The 20,957-nt window shown below is 54.5% G+C and overlaps 1 protein-coding gene, 2 pseudogenes and 2 gene segments (V, D, J or C); all 5 read right to left on the reverse strand.

Annotated features, from left to right (window-relative positions):
* Positions 1-4,528: 4,528 nt before the first annotated feature.
* LOC148221126 (T cell receptor alpha variable 4 pseudogene) lies at positions 4,529-5,456 on the reverse strand (annotated as a pseudogene).
* Positions 5,457-6,180: 724 nt separating this feature from the next.
* Positions 6,181-7,583, reverse strand: LOC148221127 (T cell receptor alpha variable 1-1-like). The segment is given in 2 exon segments: positions 6,181-6,666; positions 7,535-7,583. Coding segments are annotated over 2 exon segments (420 nt in total).
* Positions 7,584-8,727: 1,144 nt separating this feature from the next.
* Positions 8,728-10,601, reverse strand: LOC148221128 (T cell receptor alpha variable 2-like). The segment is given in 3 exon segments: positions 8,728-8,798; positions 9,629-10,063; positions 10,550-10,601. Coding segments are annotated over 3 exon segments (558 nt in total).
* Positions 10,602-12,560: 1,959 nt separating this feature from the next.
* LOC148221129 (T cell receptor alpha variable 4 pseudogene) lies at positions 12,561-15,712 on the reverse strand (annotated as a pseudogene).
* A 236-nt stretch (positions 15,713-15,948) lies between these two features.
* LOC148221130 (uncharacterized) lies at positions 15,949-20,820 on the reverse strand. The gene is made up of 5 exons (XM_088179495.1): positions 20,769-20,820; positions 19,900-20,334; positions 18,886-18,948; positions 16,691-16,926; positions 15,949-15,963 (listed from the first exon to the last, which is right to left on the reverse strand). Exons 1-5 carry the CDS (start codon positions 20,818-20,820, stop codon positions 15,949-15,951), a joined length of 801 nt encoding a protein of 266 aa, XP_088035621.1.
* Positions 20,821-20,957: the final 137 nt, after the last annotated feature.

Here is a 20,957-nt window from a genome sequence, read left to right on the forward strand (position 1 = left end):
CGATCTGTTATCAAAGATGTTTTTACTGCGGCTGCCAGGTCGAGTCCCAGGCTCCCTGTTGTGGCTGGTTGTAGACAGGAGATGGCGCTGATGTCACGGCGGCTACTTGTGTTTGGGCGCGGCTGCCGGGCGCGCTTCGCTGGGAGTTTTCCGACTTGCGGCGACAAGCTGATGTGTTATGCGTGTTGTTCTGGCAGTTTTGGCACCATACTCCTGGGGCACGGCACTCACGTCGAAAGTGGCCTCTTTCTCCGCATCTGTAGCAGCGCGCTGAGGGAGGTCGGTGATCACTCGACGTGGCTGGGGCCGCTGTGGAAGCACGGAGCGGAGCAAGAGCGGCTAGCACCTGTGACTGTGTGGACTCGGCTTGTTTCTGTAGCCCTAAGCCTATTTCTTTTAGTGCATTAACTAAGAAAACCTGTGCCCCTGTCGGCTGTAAAGCCATCCTTTCCAATGCCTCTTCTATCGACCAATTGGCTCCTAAAGTTGATAATACCCTTTTTGTTGCCTCATTGCTATTCTGTAGCGCACATTGCTTTAGTAGCGCCCCTCTCATATACTCTGGGACTCCTGCCTTTTCAATAGCAGCAGCAGCCTTATCTACAAAGTCCCCAAAGGATTCATTTCTTCCCTGTTTTATCCCCATATACATGGGTATGCCTGAGCTATCTTTGACCTGACCGATGGCACTCCTTACTAGACGCATGGCTTCCCTAACTTTGTCGGGTCCCGAAATCATTTGAGCTTCTGTCCTGCGGTATTGACCCAATTCCATCAGTTCGTCTATGGTAATTCCAGCTAACGGATCTCCCGGGCCCCTCTGTGTTGCAACTGACTCCTGAACAAGGGCTTGCCAGTGGGCGTTAAATAGCAACTGCTGATGTTGCGTGAAAATCAGTTTCACTATACTTCTCATATCATTTGGCAATAGTAGGTATGTATCGAACAAGAAATCTAGCATTTGCTTAGCTGGCTTACTCCGGAAACCAAACTGACTCACTGTCTGTCTTAGCTGGGCTAGCAGCTTCCAGTCGGGAGGCGAATATGCTCCCACTTGGACGGCTTGTCCTTGTTGATTTATCCCCTGTGTATACGTGACGGGGAAAACCCAGGTTTTCGCTGCATCAACAGCACTTTCGTCCCCAATCTCCAAGCCGTGTCTGGCTAGCATACTCCACGCCTCCCCCCGCCGTCTTGCCATCTCCTCCCACAGGTCGCTTTCCGCCCTAGGGACCGGAGCTGGCTCCACGGTGGGCTTAGGGGCGGTAGGCTCAGACCGGCAAGGGGATTTTTCGCCGCCGGTCTGGGGCCCTTCGCCCTCGGAAGGCGGGGTTACTCCGCCTTCTGCAATTGTCTCCGCCGCCGCGGCGGAATCCTCCTCAAGCTCTTTTAAGGGGGGTGCCGAGGGCCAAGCGCAGCTGGCCATGTCCGTCATTCCTGCCGCCCCCCCAGAGATAGGTATTTCAACTCTGGTCGTGCTGGGTGCTCGGGGCTCATTATCGCCATACTGATCATTTCTTTTATATGCCTTTACTGCCTCCCGAGCCGCCCTTCTCTCCGCCTGCTGCTTTAGCAGTGCGTTGTGAACTACCTGCCAGATCTTTCCCAGCTTTTTTGCTGTTTTATCATCCTCTAATACCGCCTCCCACAGTGCATCCCCTAACTTACGCCACTCATTTAAATCATGCACGGTGTGAGGATTAGAGAATAAACCTTTAGCATAACCCCAGACTAACAACCCCGGTATGTCCTTCCTGGGATTGATTTCTTTCAGCCCTAACTTATCTATATGTACTATATAGTATATATATATGTATATATGTAGTATATGTATATGTATTATAAATAAATCATATGCTGCTTGCCTGTCCATTTTTCGTCGTCAGCGCTGTTGCAACTCTCCGGCTTCGGCAGCACGTATGGCCCAGGACCACCTTTATGGCTCCTGGGGGTGTCTTCCCTACGTCGTTTGACACCGACCCGGTTGCAGCAGGCCCCAACTCTACTTCACCGACCGTGGCGCGTTCTCCCCCGTTTTCTGAAACCGTTTTCTTTTCAGCGACGGAGGCACGTCGGGGTCACCATTTGTCGGAGAAGGGAGACGCGGACACCAATTCGGTCATCAGCAAAGTCTCGTTTATTGATACGCAGAGTGGCGATTAAATACAGTGCTTAATTAGCTCATGCATAGTGCAAAATCTGAGCTCATCATTGGTCTAGCTGTGCGGCTTAGCTAAGCACTTCGGCATTCATGTTTTTCTCAATTCTGCGTGCCTTCCCTATCTCAAGGACACTGTATCCGTGAGACTGAGGCCCACTTTGCTAGCTTTACTAAGTTGATCTGACTATGGCCTTTTTCTTCCAGCTATTCCTGCACCAGGCTCTCTACAAGTATTGATCCATCATGATATCTTGTGATGATCTGTTGCTAATAGGGAGTCTCTCCATAATCAGAAAGGCAAGGGTCTCTCAGTGCCAGGTAAGAAATTGAGAGAGTTGTGTGTGAAATTGAACAGAGAGTTGTGTGTGAATCAGCACTGGCAGACAGACAGAACAATCCCCAAGCCACAGCTAAAATGAAAAATGTGATTCCCTTCCCTCAGGTACCTCGGGATCCCTGAAGCCACCTGTGGGCAGAATTACAAAAGCAGAGATGCAGGCACAGTGAAACTCGGTGCATGCTAAAGGATCACCATGGGCTCTGCACACCGCTTTCCCAAGGGCTCTTTGCAGCTGCAAGGTCACTTGATGAATGACAATCCTCCTCAGCCCTGGCACACTTTTCACCTATTCCTCCCAACACCACAGCCGCAATACTCAGGCACAGGCACAGTGCAGGGAAGGGCTTTAGTGTGGGTGAGTGGGCTCAAGGTGGGCATCTCCCACTCTCAGCGAACTCCCATCACTCTTTTCCCAGCCACACAGAAGGCCTGGAAACCCGAGTTGCACAATTTGACTCTGCCTAGTCCAAGAGCTGTGCAGTGGCCGTGGAGAGTGCAAGCAGCCTCTCTTTGGCTGGCTTGAGGCTTCTCAATGAACTCAAGAGGACTGGAGATGTAGATTTGTGTATGTCTGTGTATGTGTGCTACCTAAGCAAGCAGTTGGTTCAGTCTTGAGCATTGTTTCTGATGATACCCCATACATGTGGGGGAAAAGCAGCAAGACATTGGATTGATGTGAAGTAGTGAGGTAAGAAGGTTAAGACGAGGGTGGCTTACATAGATTTGTTAGCAAAGTCCACTTGATTATTTACAGGGTCAGCTAAAGCTGTCAGGGAGACTGCCAGTGAGTCAGGAAGTTGAGAAAGGACCCCCTTGCATTCCAAACTCCTTCTCATATGGGGAGTTCACGTGCAGCTGGCTCCTGGCTTTGTCCCAGCCTTGGTCAGTGCTTTAAGTCTAAACAATTCTATCTTGGACCATGCATCCTTTCTATCACTTAGCTAAGATTTCAAGGCTTCAGTGCTCTTCTTGCCAACTGACACACCAAGTATAAGATCAGGATTCCTCAGCCTTGAGGAGTGACCTTGATTGATGCCCCTGCTAAAGGGAAGATCCTGGTGGGCAACCCAGTAGCACGCAGGAGAGCTGAGTGAGACCTGATGTGTGCAGCTTTTCTGGAATGAGCTGTTTGAGTGGGAGTTGCAGTCCAGCTGTATTTGGACACATGGGCACATGTTGTAACAGGCCTGAGCAGGCGAGCAAGATGTGTGGCTGTGAGCTGTGGTGGTGTTGTGTTTGCCCAGAGTGCAGCTTAAGGCAGATGGAGGCATCATGTCCCAGATGGGTATTGAAGGAAGGGAAGTTCCGGGAAGGGAAGACAAGGGAATAAGCTTTTTCCTAATATTTTGTAGTAGAGTCATCTTGCAGAATACTTTTTTGCAACCTGGATTAACACAAAGGTAGCAATTTCTTGTGACAGGGCTTTCTTAAAACTCAGTCATCATCTCAGTTCCCACCGCGGGACATATTTTGCTTTATGCCTTCCCTAAATAGTGGCAGCCGGATCTACATTCAAGAATGACCACAGCAACACAGAATAAATCAGGATCAGGTAACTTTTTTTCCGATGAACTCCCAGTGCGGTGTGGTCAGAGCAACGAACTTGAGCTGTCACTTGACCTTCAGAAAAGGCAAAAAGAGCTCAGCAGCGGTGGGAAGAGAAGAACAGAGGTAAGAGGAGAACCAGCCTGACATGGGCTGGGTGCGAATGTGTACCCTCATGGATGTATTTTAGAGACAATATTTGCAGGCCTTTGTAGACAGGCCGGAGGATGCCACGTTCCCCAGAAGGAACAGAGCCCTTTGGGAAGGAGCAAGAGATGGCTTGTGCAGGACCCTGCTGCGGTCCGTGCCTCACACAGACCATCTCAGTGTGCACAGGGAGCTGTGGCCGGGCGGGGCTGTTTGCTGCCGTCAGGAGCTGAGCTGCACGGAGGCCGCAGTGAGAAGAGGGGCTGAGCGCGCTCGGTGACTCCGAGTTGGAGCTGCCGGTGCCGGTGTCGGTTCCGGTGTGGGGAGCGCCCCCTGCTGGGCGGGGACGAGCGGGGCGAGGCGGCCCCGGCGGGCGGAGCGGCAGCGCCCCCTGCTGGCCGCGGGCGGCGCTGTGCCCCCGGCCCCGCCCGGCCCCGCCCGCGGCGGTTCGTGCCCGGCCGCAGCCCCGGCTCCTCTGCCCGTGGCCCCAGCGCGCAGTAATACACGGCCGCGTCCCCGCGCCGGGGCCGCCCGAGCCACAGCGAGCTCGAACGGCGATCTGCCGACACCCACAGCTGTCCTGCAATGTCCGGCAGCTCTTTGGACGCTTTAGCAGTGACCGCCACAAGTTCGGGTCCTTGCCCCGGGAGCTGTCGGTACCACTGGATCCAGTCGTTGGTCTGGATTTTGGGATGCGAGCAGCTGATGTTGATTCCGATGCCCTCGATGGTCTCCACTGACGGCTCCTGCTGTACCTGGGCTCTGGCCACGGCCACTGTATGGAAGAAAAGAACAATCACTTTCGAAATCGAAAATACCATGTAGGGGGAGATGGGAGAGAACGAAAAATCAGAGCGAAGAGGGATATGGTCTAATTATAAATGACGGAGAGATTACTTCACTGAGCTTGTTGGTTTGAGGACAAGAACCTATGACGGGTGTTTTGAGTTAAAATCAGGAAGATTTTTCGAAAAAGAGTCGCTGAGATTGATTGATTCATGCATACATGCATACATGGATGGCTGAATAAAGACGTGGAGTAAAAAATGCAAACTGACCAGCAATGACTTCACGGAGGGAAGAAAGTATGCCGGCAGAGGACAGATCAGAGGGGAAATAAGAACGAAAAGGGAACAGGAATGTAAGAGAGGAATCTTGGCCTGGGGCCGGTCTAACATAGCCCGGTGACCGCGACCGCCACCCCCGCGCACCGAGCAGCAGCGCGGCCGGCGCCGCCAGCCCCGCGCCCCGAGCCCGCCGCATGGCGCCGCTCCGCCGGCCGAGCATCGCTGTGGCCCTGAGCCCCGGCTCTCTGCTGCGGCCGTGCCGCCTCCTCTCGCACGCCGCCAGCTCCGCCCCGGCCGGCCTCAGCCCCCGCCTGTGCCAGCAGCAGCAGCACAACGAGCGACACAAGGACGTTTGGCACGGCCAGGGACAGGACACAGCTGGGTCCCGTCCCACACACCACCCACACTGCATCGCAAGCACATCCATCCACATCAGCGGAGCGTCAGCTTTGCAGGGCCACGAAAGGGAGGGCTCGGCACACAGGGGCTGCATTTCAGCGCCTCTTCCCTGCACACATCTGTAGCGAGCAGCTGCCGCCAGCACTCAGCTGCACTCGGGCTCCTTCTGAGCCTGGGAAGCTGCTGCTCTGTGCTGTGCAGGGCCAGAGCAGTGCTCGGTGTCCCTGGCACAGTCAGGGAATTCCCTCGCGATGAGGGACACACACGGACAGACACAGGCTCGTGCACAGCAGTGTGGAGCCATCCACAAATCTGTGCTTGACGTGTGTCCATGCAAACGGGGCTGCTGCAAGAGCACGCAGGGCAGGAACACAGAACCAGCCCTGGGCTGTGCTGAGAACATGTGGGGCCAAAATCAGCATGGATGGAGTGTGGAAGGACAAGGTCCCAGGAATGCCCAGGAGATATTTTTCTTTTTGTGGAGATTTGACAATGTGGAAATGAGTCAAAAGAGTCCAGAATGGCACGAATGAAGTGCTAGGATAGATGGTTTACATCTCATGAGACCACAGTGGACACGTGGGGAGGCAGTTTCTTGTAAGCATTGGGATGAGCCCTGGGTCCTTTCCTCCAAGCTTAGCCTCGCACAGATAAATCACCTCCCTCCCTCCCTCCCCCGGGTTGTTGCACAGCCGAGGAAGCTCCCTGCACCAGGGTGTCTTGCACAGCACACAGGTACAAGGCACTGTCAGACAGCTCCACTTCCTCCACCTTCAGGACACTGTATTTCCCCGTGGTGTTTAGGTGCGTGGTGATACGGCCGCTGTGCTTGGGGCCAGTCACTGCTTGATAGGAGACCAGCTGGGGGGATTGGCCTTTCCGCAGCTGGTACCAGAACAAGGCATAAAATCCACTGGTCTGGTATTTGCAGGTGGTGTGGAAGGGGTGTCCCTGCTTGACCGTGACTTGTCCATCTTCCTGGGTGACCGTGATCTGCCCCGTGGTGCCTGGAAGAAAGTGATGGTGAGCAGCTCCTTAAGGAAGGACTACGGGAAGCTATAGGAAGTGCATGGAAAACCCTAATCGAGAAAGATCCCTGCCTTGAAGCAGAGCTGAGACAGATTTAGGACATGAGTTCAGAGCTCTTTCCTTTGCATCACCCAAAGCTGAGCTAGGCTGTGTCCCTGCTCCTGCTCCTCCTGTTCAATGGACCAGGGAACAACTTGTCATGCCTGAACTTTGTTTGCTGTAACTAGCACACCTTCAGTAGCCTCAGGAGCCCACCGAGGTTCAGTAGAAAAGATTCATCCTGCTTCCCGTTCTTGTCACCTCTGAGGGTTCCTCTATCCCTGAGTAACACAAAGCTGAGCTTGGAAAGAGGGAGTCCTGGTTGTGCTGCCAGCCCAGAGATCGATCACTGGAAGACGTGGCAGAGCAGTTTCAGCCTGAGGGCAGCAATAGACACATTGTTAATGTCAGTGAAATGCGAACTTTGAGGTGCCTGGGAGACGTTTGACAGGATCTGCGCATTTATATTCAAATCGAAAGAATGTTAGAGAGTACAGACAGTTTCTATGTCCTGAGCTGAGAGCAGGAGGATGAGAAGAGAGAGGCAGAGGGAGATGGATTGAAGGGGAGAGAAAAGACAGGGAAGGGGTCGGAGTTTTCTTCACTCTCTCTGCCCTTTTCCTTTACAAATCTAAGACTTTCTTCAGCAAACACTTGCAAAACCACAAAGAGTAGCCGATTCTTCTGAGCCTTTCCCCTCGAATCACTGACATTTCCCAACACGGTCCTCAAGGGGCTGTTGAGGATTTCGTGAGGAAAGGAATAGGAAGAAGGAGACGAGTGCTTGAGAGAGAAAGCAGGACTTACCCAGGAGCTGTCCCAGCAAGGCGGTGAGGATGAGATGTGCGAGGTGCATGGCGAGAGCAAGCTGCGTGTTTGCTGAGTGAGGAAGAGTCAGAAAGCACGTCGCAGCGGCGAGAGAACAGAGGTGCCGGAAACGCCTCTGTGCGGGAGCCAAGGGAGCAGCAGCGGGAGCAGGCAGAGCAATGGCCTGTCCTTGGCGTGCCTGAAATGCTCCTGCTGCGTTTGTGGCTCGTCCAGCAGCAGCCGCCGTTTGTCCCTCAGCCAGTGGCATTGGGAGCATTCCGTGCCTCTGGGGCCTCAGCCATGGCAAGGGGCTCTTCCCGCTCAGCTCGCAGTGGAGTCCTCCCCTCCCCAGCTGCAATCGCCAGCTCTGCTGCACACCCCGTGCTGGGCATTTGCGAGCTCAGCGGCTCCTTCCCCTCTGAGCTTTCTCACCTGTGTGGGCTCATTGCAATTTCGTCTGTGAACAGGGGACTCCTCTGTCTCTGCCCCTTCTCCCCTGCCCTTCTTCATCTGCCATGGAGAAATGCCTCTCTCCCAGGTCCCTCACTCCCATCCTCTTTCCCATATTAACTCCAGAGTGTTCCCATACTGGTTATTTTGGTTTTCTCCAAAATCTGTTTGTCACAGAAAACTATCTGGAATCATATGAACAATGATTAAGGTAATGATAATTGTTGTAATAGGAACATTCTCATGCCCGTGTTGCACCGCTCCATAATTTCGAAGATGAAGTGGAGGGTCCTGTGGTTGTCACGTATTTTGACGTTGTAGGCTTATCCTTTTACGGACTCCTTCAAAGATAGTGACTTCCTAGGCCTCAGAGCAGAGAAAATATGGTAGGAGATGTTCAAGGAGATGAGGATTCTTCCCAGAATTTGTGCCGAGACAAGAAAACTGCAACCATCCTTGCTGATGTGAGACACATCGCTGGCAGTCTTTCCTTTCCTCGGGCTTCCATGTCCTCTCTCATCATCTCTAACACTTTCTCAGTGAGAAAGCTCAGCCTGAGCCAATTCACAACCATGGCCTCTGGTTAGGAAACTGGTCATCAGTTAGAGGCTGATGAGCTCTGAGCTGCCCTTTTGATTCCCTTATCACCTACTGATACATTGGTGTCATTGTGTGCTTTGTTCGTCCCTTGGAAAGGAAAACGGACGTGACATGAGCCTTAGAGAAGCAGACACTCTCAACTTTCATATGCCCTGACTGTGGCCCCTGCTGAACTTGATCATTGCCATGAGATCCTGAAGATGCAGAAAGGCTCCTGCCCCCAAAGGAAATGGGGCCTGTAGGGGACGTCTGTGGAGTGAAACCCCATGTGGAGCCCGTTCTTTCAAGTATCTCCTTCCAACTCTTGCAGGTTTGCTAAACCAGGACATCTTAGTTTTAGTATACCTGAGAGGGTACTGACGTGTAGGAAAGGGGACCAATCAGTTTCAGGTGGGAAGTGGGTGTGAGAGAGCCCTTTTATGGATTGCAATGTTTCTCTAACAGAGATACAGTCTTCCCTCGAGATATTCTACAGTTTCAGAAAGGTAGGGAATGGACATACATGGGTGTTTGGGGAAACCTGTGGAGGAGAAGAAAATGCAGAGAAATTAATTCCAAAATCATCTGGTATTGAAAGTAAATCCCCCTTACCCATCTAGGTGAGAATGCTGGTTCTTATGCACCTTGCAGTATGGAACAGAGAAATTTCTACAGGGACAAAGATGGAGATTGCTTTGTCACCTCAGAAAGCCGCACTGCAAACACCTCTCAGGCCAGGACCAGCTGAGGTGACAGCAGTAGCTGAATGAGCCCCAGTTTGCCTGTGAGTGCAGCTGCATTGTCAGCTGCCAGCACAGATGCTGTCCCGGAGCAGCTGCTTGCTTTGCCAAGCGGGCTGAGAGCAGCATGAGGCGTGGGCGGAGGGCCGAAGGCGATGGCAGAGGCGGCGGGCGCAGCAGTTTGGTGAGAGGCAGAGGGCGTCTCGGGAGCGAGGGCAGGCGGGGCTGTGTGTGGCGGCTGTGTCCCGCAGCAGGCAGGCTGGCAGCCGTGTGTCGGGGCCGTGCCGGGCTGTGCGGTGTCGCTGTGCGCGGGCTCGGGGCACACGAAGGAGCTGCGGAGCCGCCTGGGGCCCGGCGGGCGGAGCGGCAGCGCCCCCTGCTGGCCGCGGGCGGCGCTGTGCCCCCGGCCCCGCCCGGCCCCGCCCGCGGCGGTTCGTGCCCGGCCGCAGCCCCGGCTCCTCTGCCCGTGGCCCCAGCGCGCAGTAATACACGGCCGCGTCCCCGCGCCGGGGCCGCCCGAGCCACAGCGAGCTCCAACGCCCGTCCTCCGACACCCACAGCTGTCCTGCAATCTCCGGCACAGGCTTGGACTTTTTAGGACTGGATGCGAGGAATTCGAGTCCCCGGCCCGGGAGCTGACGGTAGAAATGGATGAAATCCACGATCTTTTCGTTGGGGTGTGAGCAGTTGATTCTGATGCCGGTGCCCTCAGTGGTCTCCAGGAATGGCTCCTGTTGTACCTGGGCATTACCTGAAGCCACTGCCGGGGAAAGAAAAGGACAAACCTGAAATCCTACATTGCCCTGCTGCAGAGAACCAAGTCCGCAAGTACAGAGACGGTGAAGAAAAAAGTTTCCAAATGATATCAAGATAGGCAGAAACAGAAGTCTCCATTAAGGTTTGTGGAGGGATGAATATGTCAAGGAGAGAACGCTCAGGAGATTCCCTTGACGACGGGAGGATGTGGGAGATAGCACTAAAAGAAAGAAAATTTAGAAGTGGGAAGAGCTAAGGGGCAATCTATTGAGGGCGTAAGTTGCAAAAAAGCAAACTGTTTTTAGGGTAAGGCAGAGAATAGAATCCAGAGAATTCTGAGGGGGAATGGGATGGAGAAGAGGGAAGCATGAAGAGGAGGAGAGTTCGCGGGAAGAGTTGTGTGAAGAAGCCAAGTAGAATGGCAGTCTCCAGGGATGTGCGGGATGAGCCCAGCCCCGGGCGCAGCCCCTTGGGCGCCACCCCCGCGCACCGAGCAGCAGCGCGGCCAGCGCCGCCAGCCCCGCGCCCCGAGCCCGCCGCATGGCGCCGCTCCGCCGGCCGAGCATCGCTGTGGCCCTGAGCCCCGGCTCTCTGCTGCGGCCGTGCCGCCTCCTCTCGCACGCCGCCAGCTCCGCCCCGGCCGGCCTCAGCCCCCGCCTCTGCCAGCAGCAGCAGCACAACGAGCGACACAAGGACGTTTGGCACGGCCAGGGACGGGACACAGCTGGGTCCCGTCCCACACACCACCCACACTGCATCGCAAGCTCATCCATCCACATCAGAGGAGCGTCAGCTTTGCAGGGCCACGAAAGGGAGGGCTCGGCACACAGGGGCTGCATTTCAGCGCCTCTTCCCTGCACACATCTGTAGCGAGCAGCTGCCGTCAGCACTCAGCTGCACTCGGGCTCCTTCTGAGCCTGGGAAGCTGCTGCTCTGTGCTGTGCAGGGCCAGAGCAGTGCTCGGTGTCCCTGGCACAGTCAGGGAATTCCCTCGCGATGAGGGACACACACGGACAGACACAGGCTCGTGCACAGCAGTGTGGAGCCATCCACAAATCTGTGCTTGACGTGTGTCCATGCAAACGGGGCTGCTGCAAGAGCACGCAGGGCAGGAACACAGAACCAGCCCTGGGCTGTGCTGAGAACATGTGGGGCCAAAATCAGCATGGGTGGAGTGTGGAAGGACAAAGTCCCAGGTATGCAAAGGGGATATTTTTCTTTACTTAGAGACTGCATAATGCTGAGATTAGTTAATATTGTCCAGAATATTTTCCCAAGGGAAACGACATAATGCACATAGTGAAAACTATCAGACCATTGTGCACACATGGGTTGCAAGTTGTGGTGAGCATATTGGGGATATCTGAGTCCCTTCCATCCTCTACCTGGCACTGACAAGTGCCCTCCCTCCCCCGGGTTGTTGCACAGCCGAGGAAGCTCCCTGCACCAGGGTGTCTTGCACAGCACACAGGTACAAGGCACTGTCAGACAGCTCCACTTCCTCCACCTTCAGGACACTGTATTTCCCCGTGGTGTTCAGGTGCGTGCTGATACGGCCGCTGTGCCTGGGTCCAGTCACTGATTGATAGGATACCAGCTGGGGGGATTGGCCTTTTTGCAGCTGGTACCAGAGCAAGGCATAAAAGTTACTGGTCTGGTATTTGCAGGTGGTGTGGAAGGGGTGTCCCTGCTTCACAGTGACTTGTCCATCTTCCTGGGTGACCGTGATCTGCCCCGCGGTGCCTGGAAGAAAGTCAATGTCAATAGTTCCATAGGGAAGAACTAGAGGCAGGAAAAGCAAATTGGGTGCAAAACCCTAGTGGAGAAAGCAGTCTGCCCTGCAGGGAAGACCTGAGATGTGCAGACAGACAGATGAGAGTGCTTTTGGGCAGGGTTTCAGAGCTCTCAGCACAACCAGACATTGAAAGGAGCTGGGCTGGGTCCCTGCTCCTACTTCACCGCTCAGACGACATCAGAACAGTCTGAATTTTGTGCTCAAAGGGAGGCTGAAGAGCCCACCGACGTTCAGCAGAAGGATTTCTCTTGCTTCCCCATCCGTGTCATGTCTGAGGTCTCCTCGATCCCTGAGTACACACAAAGCTGAGTTTGGAAAGAGGGAGCCCTGGTTGTGCTGCCAGCCCAGAGGTCGATCACTGAAAGCTGTGTCAGAGCTGTGTCAGCCTGGTGGCAGAAAGGGACACTCTGTCAATGTCAGTGGTATGAGAACTTGAGATGCCGGGGCAGGTTTGACAGAATCGGACGATTTACATGTAAATGGGAACAATGCGGGACAGTAGAGGCAGCTGAGATGTCGTGAGGTGACAGCAGGAGAATGAGAAGAGAGGGGCAGAGGGAGATGGATTGAAGGGGAGAGAAAAGACAGAGAGAGGCTCTAAGGATTCTCTTCTCTCCCTTCCTCTTTCCTTTACAAATCCAAGAACTTTTTGGGCAAACGCTTGCAAAAACACAAAGAGGAGCCGATTTTTCTTAGCATTTCTCCTCTAATCAGCGATCTTCTCGAGTTTCCTGATCGGGCTGTTGAGGATTACCTGGGGGAACAAGAAGAAGGAGAGGGGTGCCTTGGGGAAAAGGCAGGACTTACCCAGGAGCTGTCCCAGCAAGACGGTGAGGATGAGATGTGCGAGGTGCATGGCGAGAGCAAGCTGCGTGTTTGCTGAGTGAGGAAGAGTCAGAAAGCACGTCGCAGCGGCGAGAGAACAGAGGTGCCGGAAACGCCTCTGTGCGGGAGCCAAGGGAGCAGCAGCGGGAGCAGGCAGAGCAATGGCCTGTCCTTGGCGTGCCTGAAATGCTCCTGCTGCGTTTGTGGCTCGTCCAGCAGCAGCCGCCGTTTGTCCCTCAGCCAGTGGCATTGGGAGCATTCCGTGCCTCTGGGGCCTCAGCCATGGCAAGGGGCTCTTCCCGCTCAGCTCGCAGTGGAGTCCTCCCCTCCCCAGCTGCAATCGCCAGCTCTGCTGCACACCCCGTGCTGGGCATTTGCGAGCTCAGCGGCTCCTTCTCCTCTGAGCTTTCTCACCTGTGTGGGCTCATTGCAATTTCGTCTGTGAACAGGGGACTCCTCTGTCTCTGCCCCTTCTCCCCTGCCCTTCTTCATCTTCCTGGGACAAATGCCACTCTCCCAGGTCCCTCACTCCCACCCTCTTTTCCATATCAACTCCAGAGTGATCCCCTACTGGACATTTGGTCTTTCTCTCCAACTGGTTTGTCATAAAAATCCTCCTGGATTAAGTTGATCAAAGAAGCAGGTAATAATAGTAGGTATGAGAGGAATATTTTCATGTAGGTGTTGCACTCCTCCATGGTTTAGAAGGAGGTTTCTAGAGAAATGGAGGATCCTGAAGTTGTCACAGATTTTCCGGTTGAAGGCTTACCCTTCTACGGGCTCTTTCAAAAATTGTACCTTCTTAGGCTACAGAACAGAGCAAAGATGGCAGGAGGTGTTCAAGGAGATGAGGACTCTTCCCAGCATTTGTGCTTAGACGAGAATGCTGTAACTATTCTTGTTGATCCCGGAGACACATCACTAGCAGTTTCTTCTTTCCTTGGGCTTTGATGTCCTCTCTCATCATCTCTAACCCTTTCTCGCTGAGAAAGCTCAGCCTGAGCGAATTCATAGCCACGGCTGCTGGTTCCTAAAGGCTCATCAATTAGAGGTTGATGAGCTCTGACCTCCCTCTTTGAATCCCTTATCACCTACTGCTACATTGGTGTCATTGTGTGCTTTGATCATCAATTTCTCTTGATCTTCCCTTGGAAAGGTAAATGGACGTGATGTGAACCTTAGAGAACCTGAGACTCTCGCCTTTCACACACTCTGACTGCGGCCTCTACTGAACTTGCTAATTCAAATGGTCTCCTCACGATGCTGAACGGCTACTGTCCCTAAAGGAATTGAGGTCTCTCGAGCAAGTGTCACGAGAGAAAGTTAATGAGCAGCTCATTCTTTCAGGTGTCTCACTCCAACATTTGCAGCGTTCCTGAACGTGGGCATCTGCTTTCCAGGATACCTGAGAGGTTACTAATGTGAAGGGAAAGGCTCCAATGAGTTTCAGGTGGGAGGTGGGTGTTACAGAGCCCTCAGTTGATTTGAAAAGTTTCTCTACTCCAAAAGAATGATTATTTTCTTTCCCAGATATTCTATTGTGTTAGGAAAGAGCTGCATGCAGATGCAGGGGTGTTTGGGGAAACATGTAGATGAGAAGAAAACGTTGAGAAGTGAATGCCAGCCTAATCTATGATTCAAAGTACACTTCCCTACCCGTCCCTATATGAATTCTGATTCTTATGCACCGCCCAGTAAGGAACAGAGACATTTCTGCGGTTACAGAGATGGAGATTTCTTCGTCACGTCAGAAAGCATCCCTATAAACACTTCTCATGCCATGACCTACTGAGGAGACAACAGTAGCTGAATGAGACCCTGTGTGCCTGTGAGTGCAGCTGCTTTGTCAGCCGCCAGCAGAGATGCTGTCCTGGAGCAGCTGTTTGCTTTGCCAAGCGGGCTGAGAGCAGCATGAGGCGTGGGCGGAGGGCCGAAGGCGATGGCAGAGGCGGCGGGCGCAGCAGTTTGGTGAGAGGCAGAGGGCGTCTCGGGAGCGAGGGCAGGCGGGGCTGTGTGTGGCGGCTGTGTCCCGCAGCAGGCAGGCTGGCAGCCGTGTGTCGGGGCCGTGCCGGGCTGTGCGGTGTCGCTGTGCGCGGGCTCGGGGCACACGAAGGAGCTGCGGAGCCGCCTGGGGCCCGGCGGGCGGAGCGGCAGCGCCCCCTGCTGGCCGCGGGCGGCGCTGTGCCCCCGGCCCCGCCCGGCCCCGCCCGCGGCGGTTCGTGCCCGGCCGCAGCCCCGGCTCCTCTGCCCGTGGCCCCAGCGCGCAGTAATACACGGCCGCGTCCCCGCGCCGGGGCCGCCCGAGCCACAGCGAGCTCGAACGGCGATCTGCCGACACCCACAGCTGTCCTGCAATCTCCGGCAGCTCTTTGGACGCTTTAGCAGTGACCGCCACAAGTTCGGGCCCTTGCCCCGGGAGCTGTCGGTACCACTGGATCCATTCGTTGGTCTGGATTTTGGGATGCGAGCAGCTGATGTTGATTCCGATGCCCTCGATGGTCTCCACTGACGGCTCCTGCTGTACCTGGGCTCTAGCCATGGCCACTGTATGGGAGAAAAAAACAATCACTTTCCTTTATCGAAAATACCATGTAGGGGGAGATGGGAGAGAAGGAAAAATCAGAGCGAAACGGGATATGGTCTAATTATAAATGACGGAGAGATTACTTCACTGAGCTTGTTGGTTTGAGGACAAGAACCTATGACGGGTGTTTTGAGTTAAAATCAGGAAGATTTTTCGAAAAAGAGTCGCTGAGATTGATTGATTCATGCATACATGCATACATGGATGGATGAATAAAGACGTGGAGCAAAAAATGCAAACTGACCAGCAATGACTTCACGGATGGAAGAAAGTATGCCGGCAGAGGACAGATCAGAGGGGAAATAAGAACGAAAAGGGAACAGGAATGTAAGAGAGGAATGTTGGCCTGGGGCCTGTCTAACATAGCCCGGTGACCGCGACCGCCACCCCCGCGCACCGAGCAGCAGCGCGGCCGGCGCCGCCAGCCCCGCGCCCCGAGCCCGCCGCATGGCGCCGCTCCGCCGGCCGAGCATCGCTGTGGCCCTGAGCCCCGGCTCTCTGCTGCGGCCGTGCCGCCTCCTCTCGCACGCCGCCAGCTCCGCCCCGGCCGGCCTCAGCCCCCGCCTCTGCCAGCAGCAGCAGCACAACGAGCGACACAAGGACGTTTGGCACGGCCAGGGACAGGACACAGCTGGGTCCCGTCCCACACACCACCCACACTGCATCGCAAGCACATCCATCCACATCAGCGGAGCGTCAGCTTTGCAGGGCCACGAAAGGGAGGGCTCGGCAAACAGGGGCTGCATTTCAGCGCCTCTTCCCTGCACACTTCTGTAGCGAGCAGCTGCCGTCAGCACTCAGCTGCACTCGGGCTCCTTCTGAGCCTGGGAAGCTGCTGCTCTGTGCTGTGCAGGGCCAGAGCAGTGCTCGGTGTCCCTGGCACAGTCAGGGAATTCCCTCCCCATGAGGGACACACACGGACAGACACAGGCTCGTGCACAGCAGTGTGGAGCCATCCACAAATCTGTGCTTGACGTGTGTCCATGCAAACGGGGCTGCTGCAAGAGCACGCAGGGCAGGAACACAGAACCAGCCCTGGGCTGTGCTGAGAACATGTGGGGCCAAAAGCAGCGGAGCTGGAGTGTGGAAGGACAAAGTCCTAGGTATGCCCAGGGGATATTTTTCTTTATTTGGAGATTCCACAATGTGGAAATGAGTCAAAAGTGTCCAGAATGGCACAAGACAAGTTCTAGGATGGATGGTGTAAAACTCACGAGCCCACAGTGGACACGTGGGGAGGCAGTTTCTTGTAAGCATTGGGATGAGCCCTGGGTCCTTTCCTCCAAGCTTAGCCTCGCACAGATAAATCACCTCCCTCACTCCCTCCCTCCCCCGGGTTGTTGCACAGCCGAGGAAGCTCCCTGCACCAGGGTGTCTTGCACAGCACACAGGTACAAGGCACTGTCAGACAGCTCCACTTCCTCCACCTTCAGGACACTGTATTTCCCCGTGGTGTTCAGGTGCGTGGTGATACGGCCGCTGTGCTTGGGTCCAGTCACTGCTTGATAGGACATCAGCTGAGGGCCTTGGCCTTTTTGCACCTGGTACCAGAACAAGCCATTAAAGTTACTGGTCTGGTATTTGCAGGTGGTGTGGAAGGGGTGTCCCTGCTTCACCGTGACTCGTCCATCTTCCTGGGTGACCGTGATCTGCCCCGTGGTGCCTGGAAGAAAGTCAATGTCAGCACCTCCTCAGGGAAGGACTATGGAAAGCAAAATGAAGTGCATGGAAAAGCCTGGTGGATGAAGGTCCCTGTCTTGTAGCAGAGTCCTGAGAGATTTTGGCCATGAGTTCTGAGCTCTTTGCTTTACATCACCCAAAGCTGAGCTGGGCTGGGTCTCTGCTCCTGCTACTCAGTGGACCATGGAACCGGCTGCCTGTCATGCCTGAAATTTGAGCGCTGGAACCAGCACCCCTCCTGGTGCCTGAGGAACCCACCGAGGTACAGGACAAGTGTTCATCCTGCTTCCCCATCCCTGTCACCTCTGAGGCCTCCTGAGTAGACACAGAGCTCAGCTTGGAAACAGGGAGTCCTGATTTTGTCCAGCCCAAAGGAAAGTGAAAGCCGTGGCAGAGCTGGGTAATCCTGGAGGCAAAATTTGTACTCCCCATTAATGTAATGAAATGAAAACCAGTGAGGTGTGTGGGGCAGATTTGATAGCATTTGGGAATTAACATTGAAACCGGAGCAACATTGCACTGCAGAGACAGCTGAGATCCCCTGAGGTGACAGCAGGAAGATGAGAAGAGATAGGCAGAGGGAGATGTATTGAAGGAGAGAGAAAAGAGAGAGAAGGGGTCTGAGGTTTCTTTTCCTTCTCTTTTCCTTTATAAGTCGAAGAGCTTCTTAAACAAATACTTGCAAAAACAAAAAGAGGCGACAATATTTCCCAGCTTTTCCCCTCTAACCAGTGACATTTCCCAAAACGGTCGTGAACGGGCTGTTGAGGCTTTCGTGGGAAAGGAATAAGAAGAAGGAGGAGACGGGTGTTTAGGGAAAAGGCAGGACTTACCCAGGAGCTGTCCCAGCAAGACGGTGAGGATGAGATGTGCGAGGTGCATGGCGAGAGCAAGCTGCGTGTTTGCTGAGTGAGGAAGAGTCAGAAAGCACGTCGCAGCGGCGAGAGAACAGAGGTGCCGGAAACGCCTCTGTGCGGGAGCCAAGGGAGCAGCAGCGGGAGCAGGCAGAGCAATGGCCTGTCCTTGGCGTGCCTGAAATGCTCCTGCTGCGTTTGTGGCTCGTCCAGCAGCAGCCGCCGTTTGTCTCTCAGCCAGTGGCATTGGGAGCATTCCGTGCCTCTGGGGCCTCAGCCATGGCAAGGGGCTCTTCCCGCTCAGCTCGCAGTGGAGTCCTCCCCTCCCCAGCTGCAATCGCCAGCTCTGCTGCACACCCCATGCTGGGCATTTGCGAGCTCAGCGGCTTCTTCCCCTCTGAGCTTTCTCACCTGTGTGGGCTCATTGCAATTTCGTCTGTGAACAGGGGACTCTTCTGTCTCTGCCCCTTCTCCTGTTCCCTTCTTCATCTTCCTGGGACAAATGCCTCTTTCCCAGGTCCCTCACTCCCCTCCTCTTTCCCATATTAACTCCAGAGTGTTCCCATACTGGTTATTTTGGTTTTCTCTAAAACGTATTTTTCACAGCAAATTTCCTGGAACGATGTGAACAGCTAAGGAAATAATGATATTGGGTGCAATAGGAAAATTCTCCTGCGGGTATTGCAGCGCTCCATGATTTACAAGGAGGTTTCTAGAGAAGTGGAGGATCCTGAAGTTGTCACAGATTTACCAGCTGAATGTACAGGATTAGGCTTTCTCTGCTAAAAGCTATTTCGATGGTTGTGCCTTCTTGGGCTTCAGAGAGGTAATAAGACGGTAAGACATGTACAGGAAGATGAGAATTCTGCATTTGTGCTGAGAAGAGAAACCTGCAACCATCCTTGCTGACCCTATAGCAACATCACCGCAGATTCTCCTTTCCTGGGGCTTCTATGTCCTCTCTCATAATCTCTAACCTTTTTCCATTGAGAAAACTCGGCCTGAACCAATTCATAGCCGCTGGTTACTCAAGGCTGACCAGTTATATGTTGATGAGCTCTGAGCTGCCCCTTTCATTCCCTTATTACCTAGTGCTACATTGGTGTCATTGTGGGCTTCCCTCATCACTTTCCCTTTTCCTTGTTCTTCCCCTGGAAAGGAAAATGGGCGTGATTTGAGCCTTAGAGAACTAGATATTCCTGCCTTTCACATGCCCAGCCTGTGGCCTCTGCTGAACTTGCTCATTCCAATGATTTCCTGAGGATGCTGAAAGGCTCCTGTCCCCAGAGGAAATGGGGGTCTCTAGAGCGATTCTCAGGAGAGAAACCTCATGTGGAGCTTACTCTTTCAAGTGTCTGTCCCGAACACTTGCAAGACTGCTGAAACCTTGGCATCTGCTTTTCAGCATGCCTGAGAGGTTACTAATGTGAAGGAAAAGGGAGCAATAAGTTAGGGGTGAAGGTGTGTATAAGATGAATCGAAATGCTCCTACAGTTCAAGAAATTTATTCTTTTCCGTCCTATATGTCCTAGTCCTACACGAAGGTGCTGAATGCAGATACATGGGTGTATGGGAAACCTGTGGAAGAGAAGAAAATGTAGAGAAACTATTTGAAATATCATCTGAGATTCAAAGTACCCGTCCCTTACACATCCAGGTGAGTATGCAGCTGCTTACACACGTTCCAGTATGGAACAGAGACATTTCTGCAGGGACAGAGATGGAGATTTCTTTGTCACCTCAGAAAGCATCCCTATAAACACTTCTCATGCCATGACCTACTGAGGAGACAAGAGTAGCTGAATGAGTCCCAGTTTGCCTGTGAGTGCAGCTGCTTTGTCAGCTGCCAGCACAGATGCTGTCCCGGAGCAGCTGTTTGCTTTGCCAAGCAGGCTGAGAGTAGCATGAGGCGTGGGCGGAGGGCCGAAGGCGATGGCAGAGGCGGCGGGCGCAGCAGTTTGGTGAGAGGCAGAGGGCGTCTCGGGAGCGAGGGCAGGCGGGGCTGTGTGTGGCGGCTGTGTCCCGCAGCAGGCAGGCTGGCAGCCGTGTGTCGGGGCCGTGCCGGGCTGTGCGGTGTCGCTGTGCGCGGGCTCGGGGCACACGAAGGAGCTGCGGAGCCGCCTGGGGCCCGGCGGGCGGAGCGGCAGCGCCCCCTGCTGGCCGCGGGCGGCGCTGTGCCCCCGGCCCCGCCCGGCCCCGCCCGCGGCGGTTCGTGCCCGGCCGCAGCCCCGGCTCCTCTGCCCGTGGCCCCAGCGCGCAGTAATACACGGCCGCGTCCCCGCGCCGGGGCCGCCTGAGCCACAGCGAGCTCGAACGGCGATCTGCCGACACCCACAGCTGTCCTGCCATCTCCGGCAGCTCTCTGACGCCTTGGAAAGCGCTGAAGAGGAATTCAGGGCCCTTCTCCGGGAGCTGACGGTACCAGTAGATGGTATCCCCTGTCCCTATGTTGGCGTGTGAGCAGCTGATGTTGACTCCAGTGCCCTCCGTAGTCTCCACTGACGGCTCCTGCTGTACCTGGGCTCTGCCTGCAGTCACTGTACAAGAGAAAAGATAATATTTCTTTACTAGAAAATCCCGTGCAGGGTCAGATGTAAGAGAAAGACACATCACAGCGAACTGGGATATGTTCTGGTTATAAAATAACGAGAAATTATTTCAGTGAGCGTATTTGTTTGTAGAAAAGCATCTATAAGTGGCGATTGAGGAAAAAAAAGAACAAAACTATAAAAATGCAATGGCTGAGAGCGCGGGATATATGTATACATGCACGTATGGATGTCTGCATGACGACGTGGAGTAAAAAAAGACATATTAAAAGCATTGACTTCACGGAGAGAAGAATGTATGACGGCAGAGGACACAACACGGGCTAAACAAGAACCGGAAAGGAACAGGAGAGAAAGAAATGATTCCTGGGCTGGGGCCGATCTCACGTAGCCCGGTGACCGCGGCCGCCAGCCCCGCGCACCGAGCAGCAGCGCGGCCAGCGCCGCCAGCCCCGCGCCCCGAGCCCGCCGCATGGCGCCGCTCCGCCGGCCGAGCATCGCTGTGGCCCTGAGCCCCGGCTCTCTGCTGCGGCCGTGCCGCCTCCTCTCGCACGCCGCCAGCTCCGCCCCGGCCGGCCTCAGCCCCCGCCTCTGCCAGCAGCAGCAGCACA

The sequence above is a fragment of the Sturnus vulgaris genome, chromosome 27 (genome assembly GCF_052056855.1).
Source record: "Sturnus vulgaris isolate bStuVul1 chromosome 27, bStuVul1.hap1, whole genome shotgun sequence".
NCBI classification, from domain to species: Eukaryota; Metazoa; Chordata; class Aves; order Passeriformes; family Sturnidae; genus Sturnus; species Sturnus vulgaris.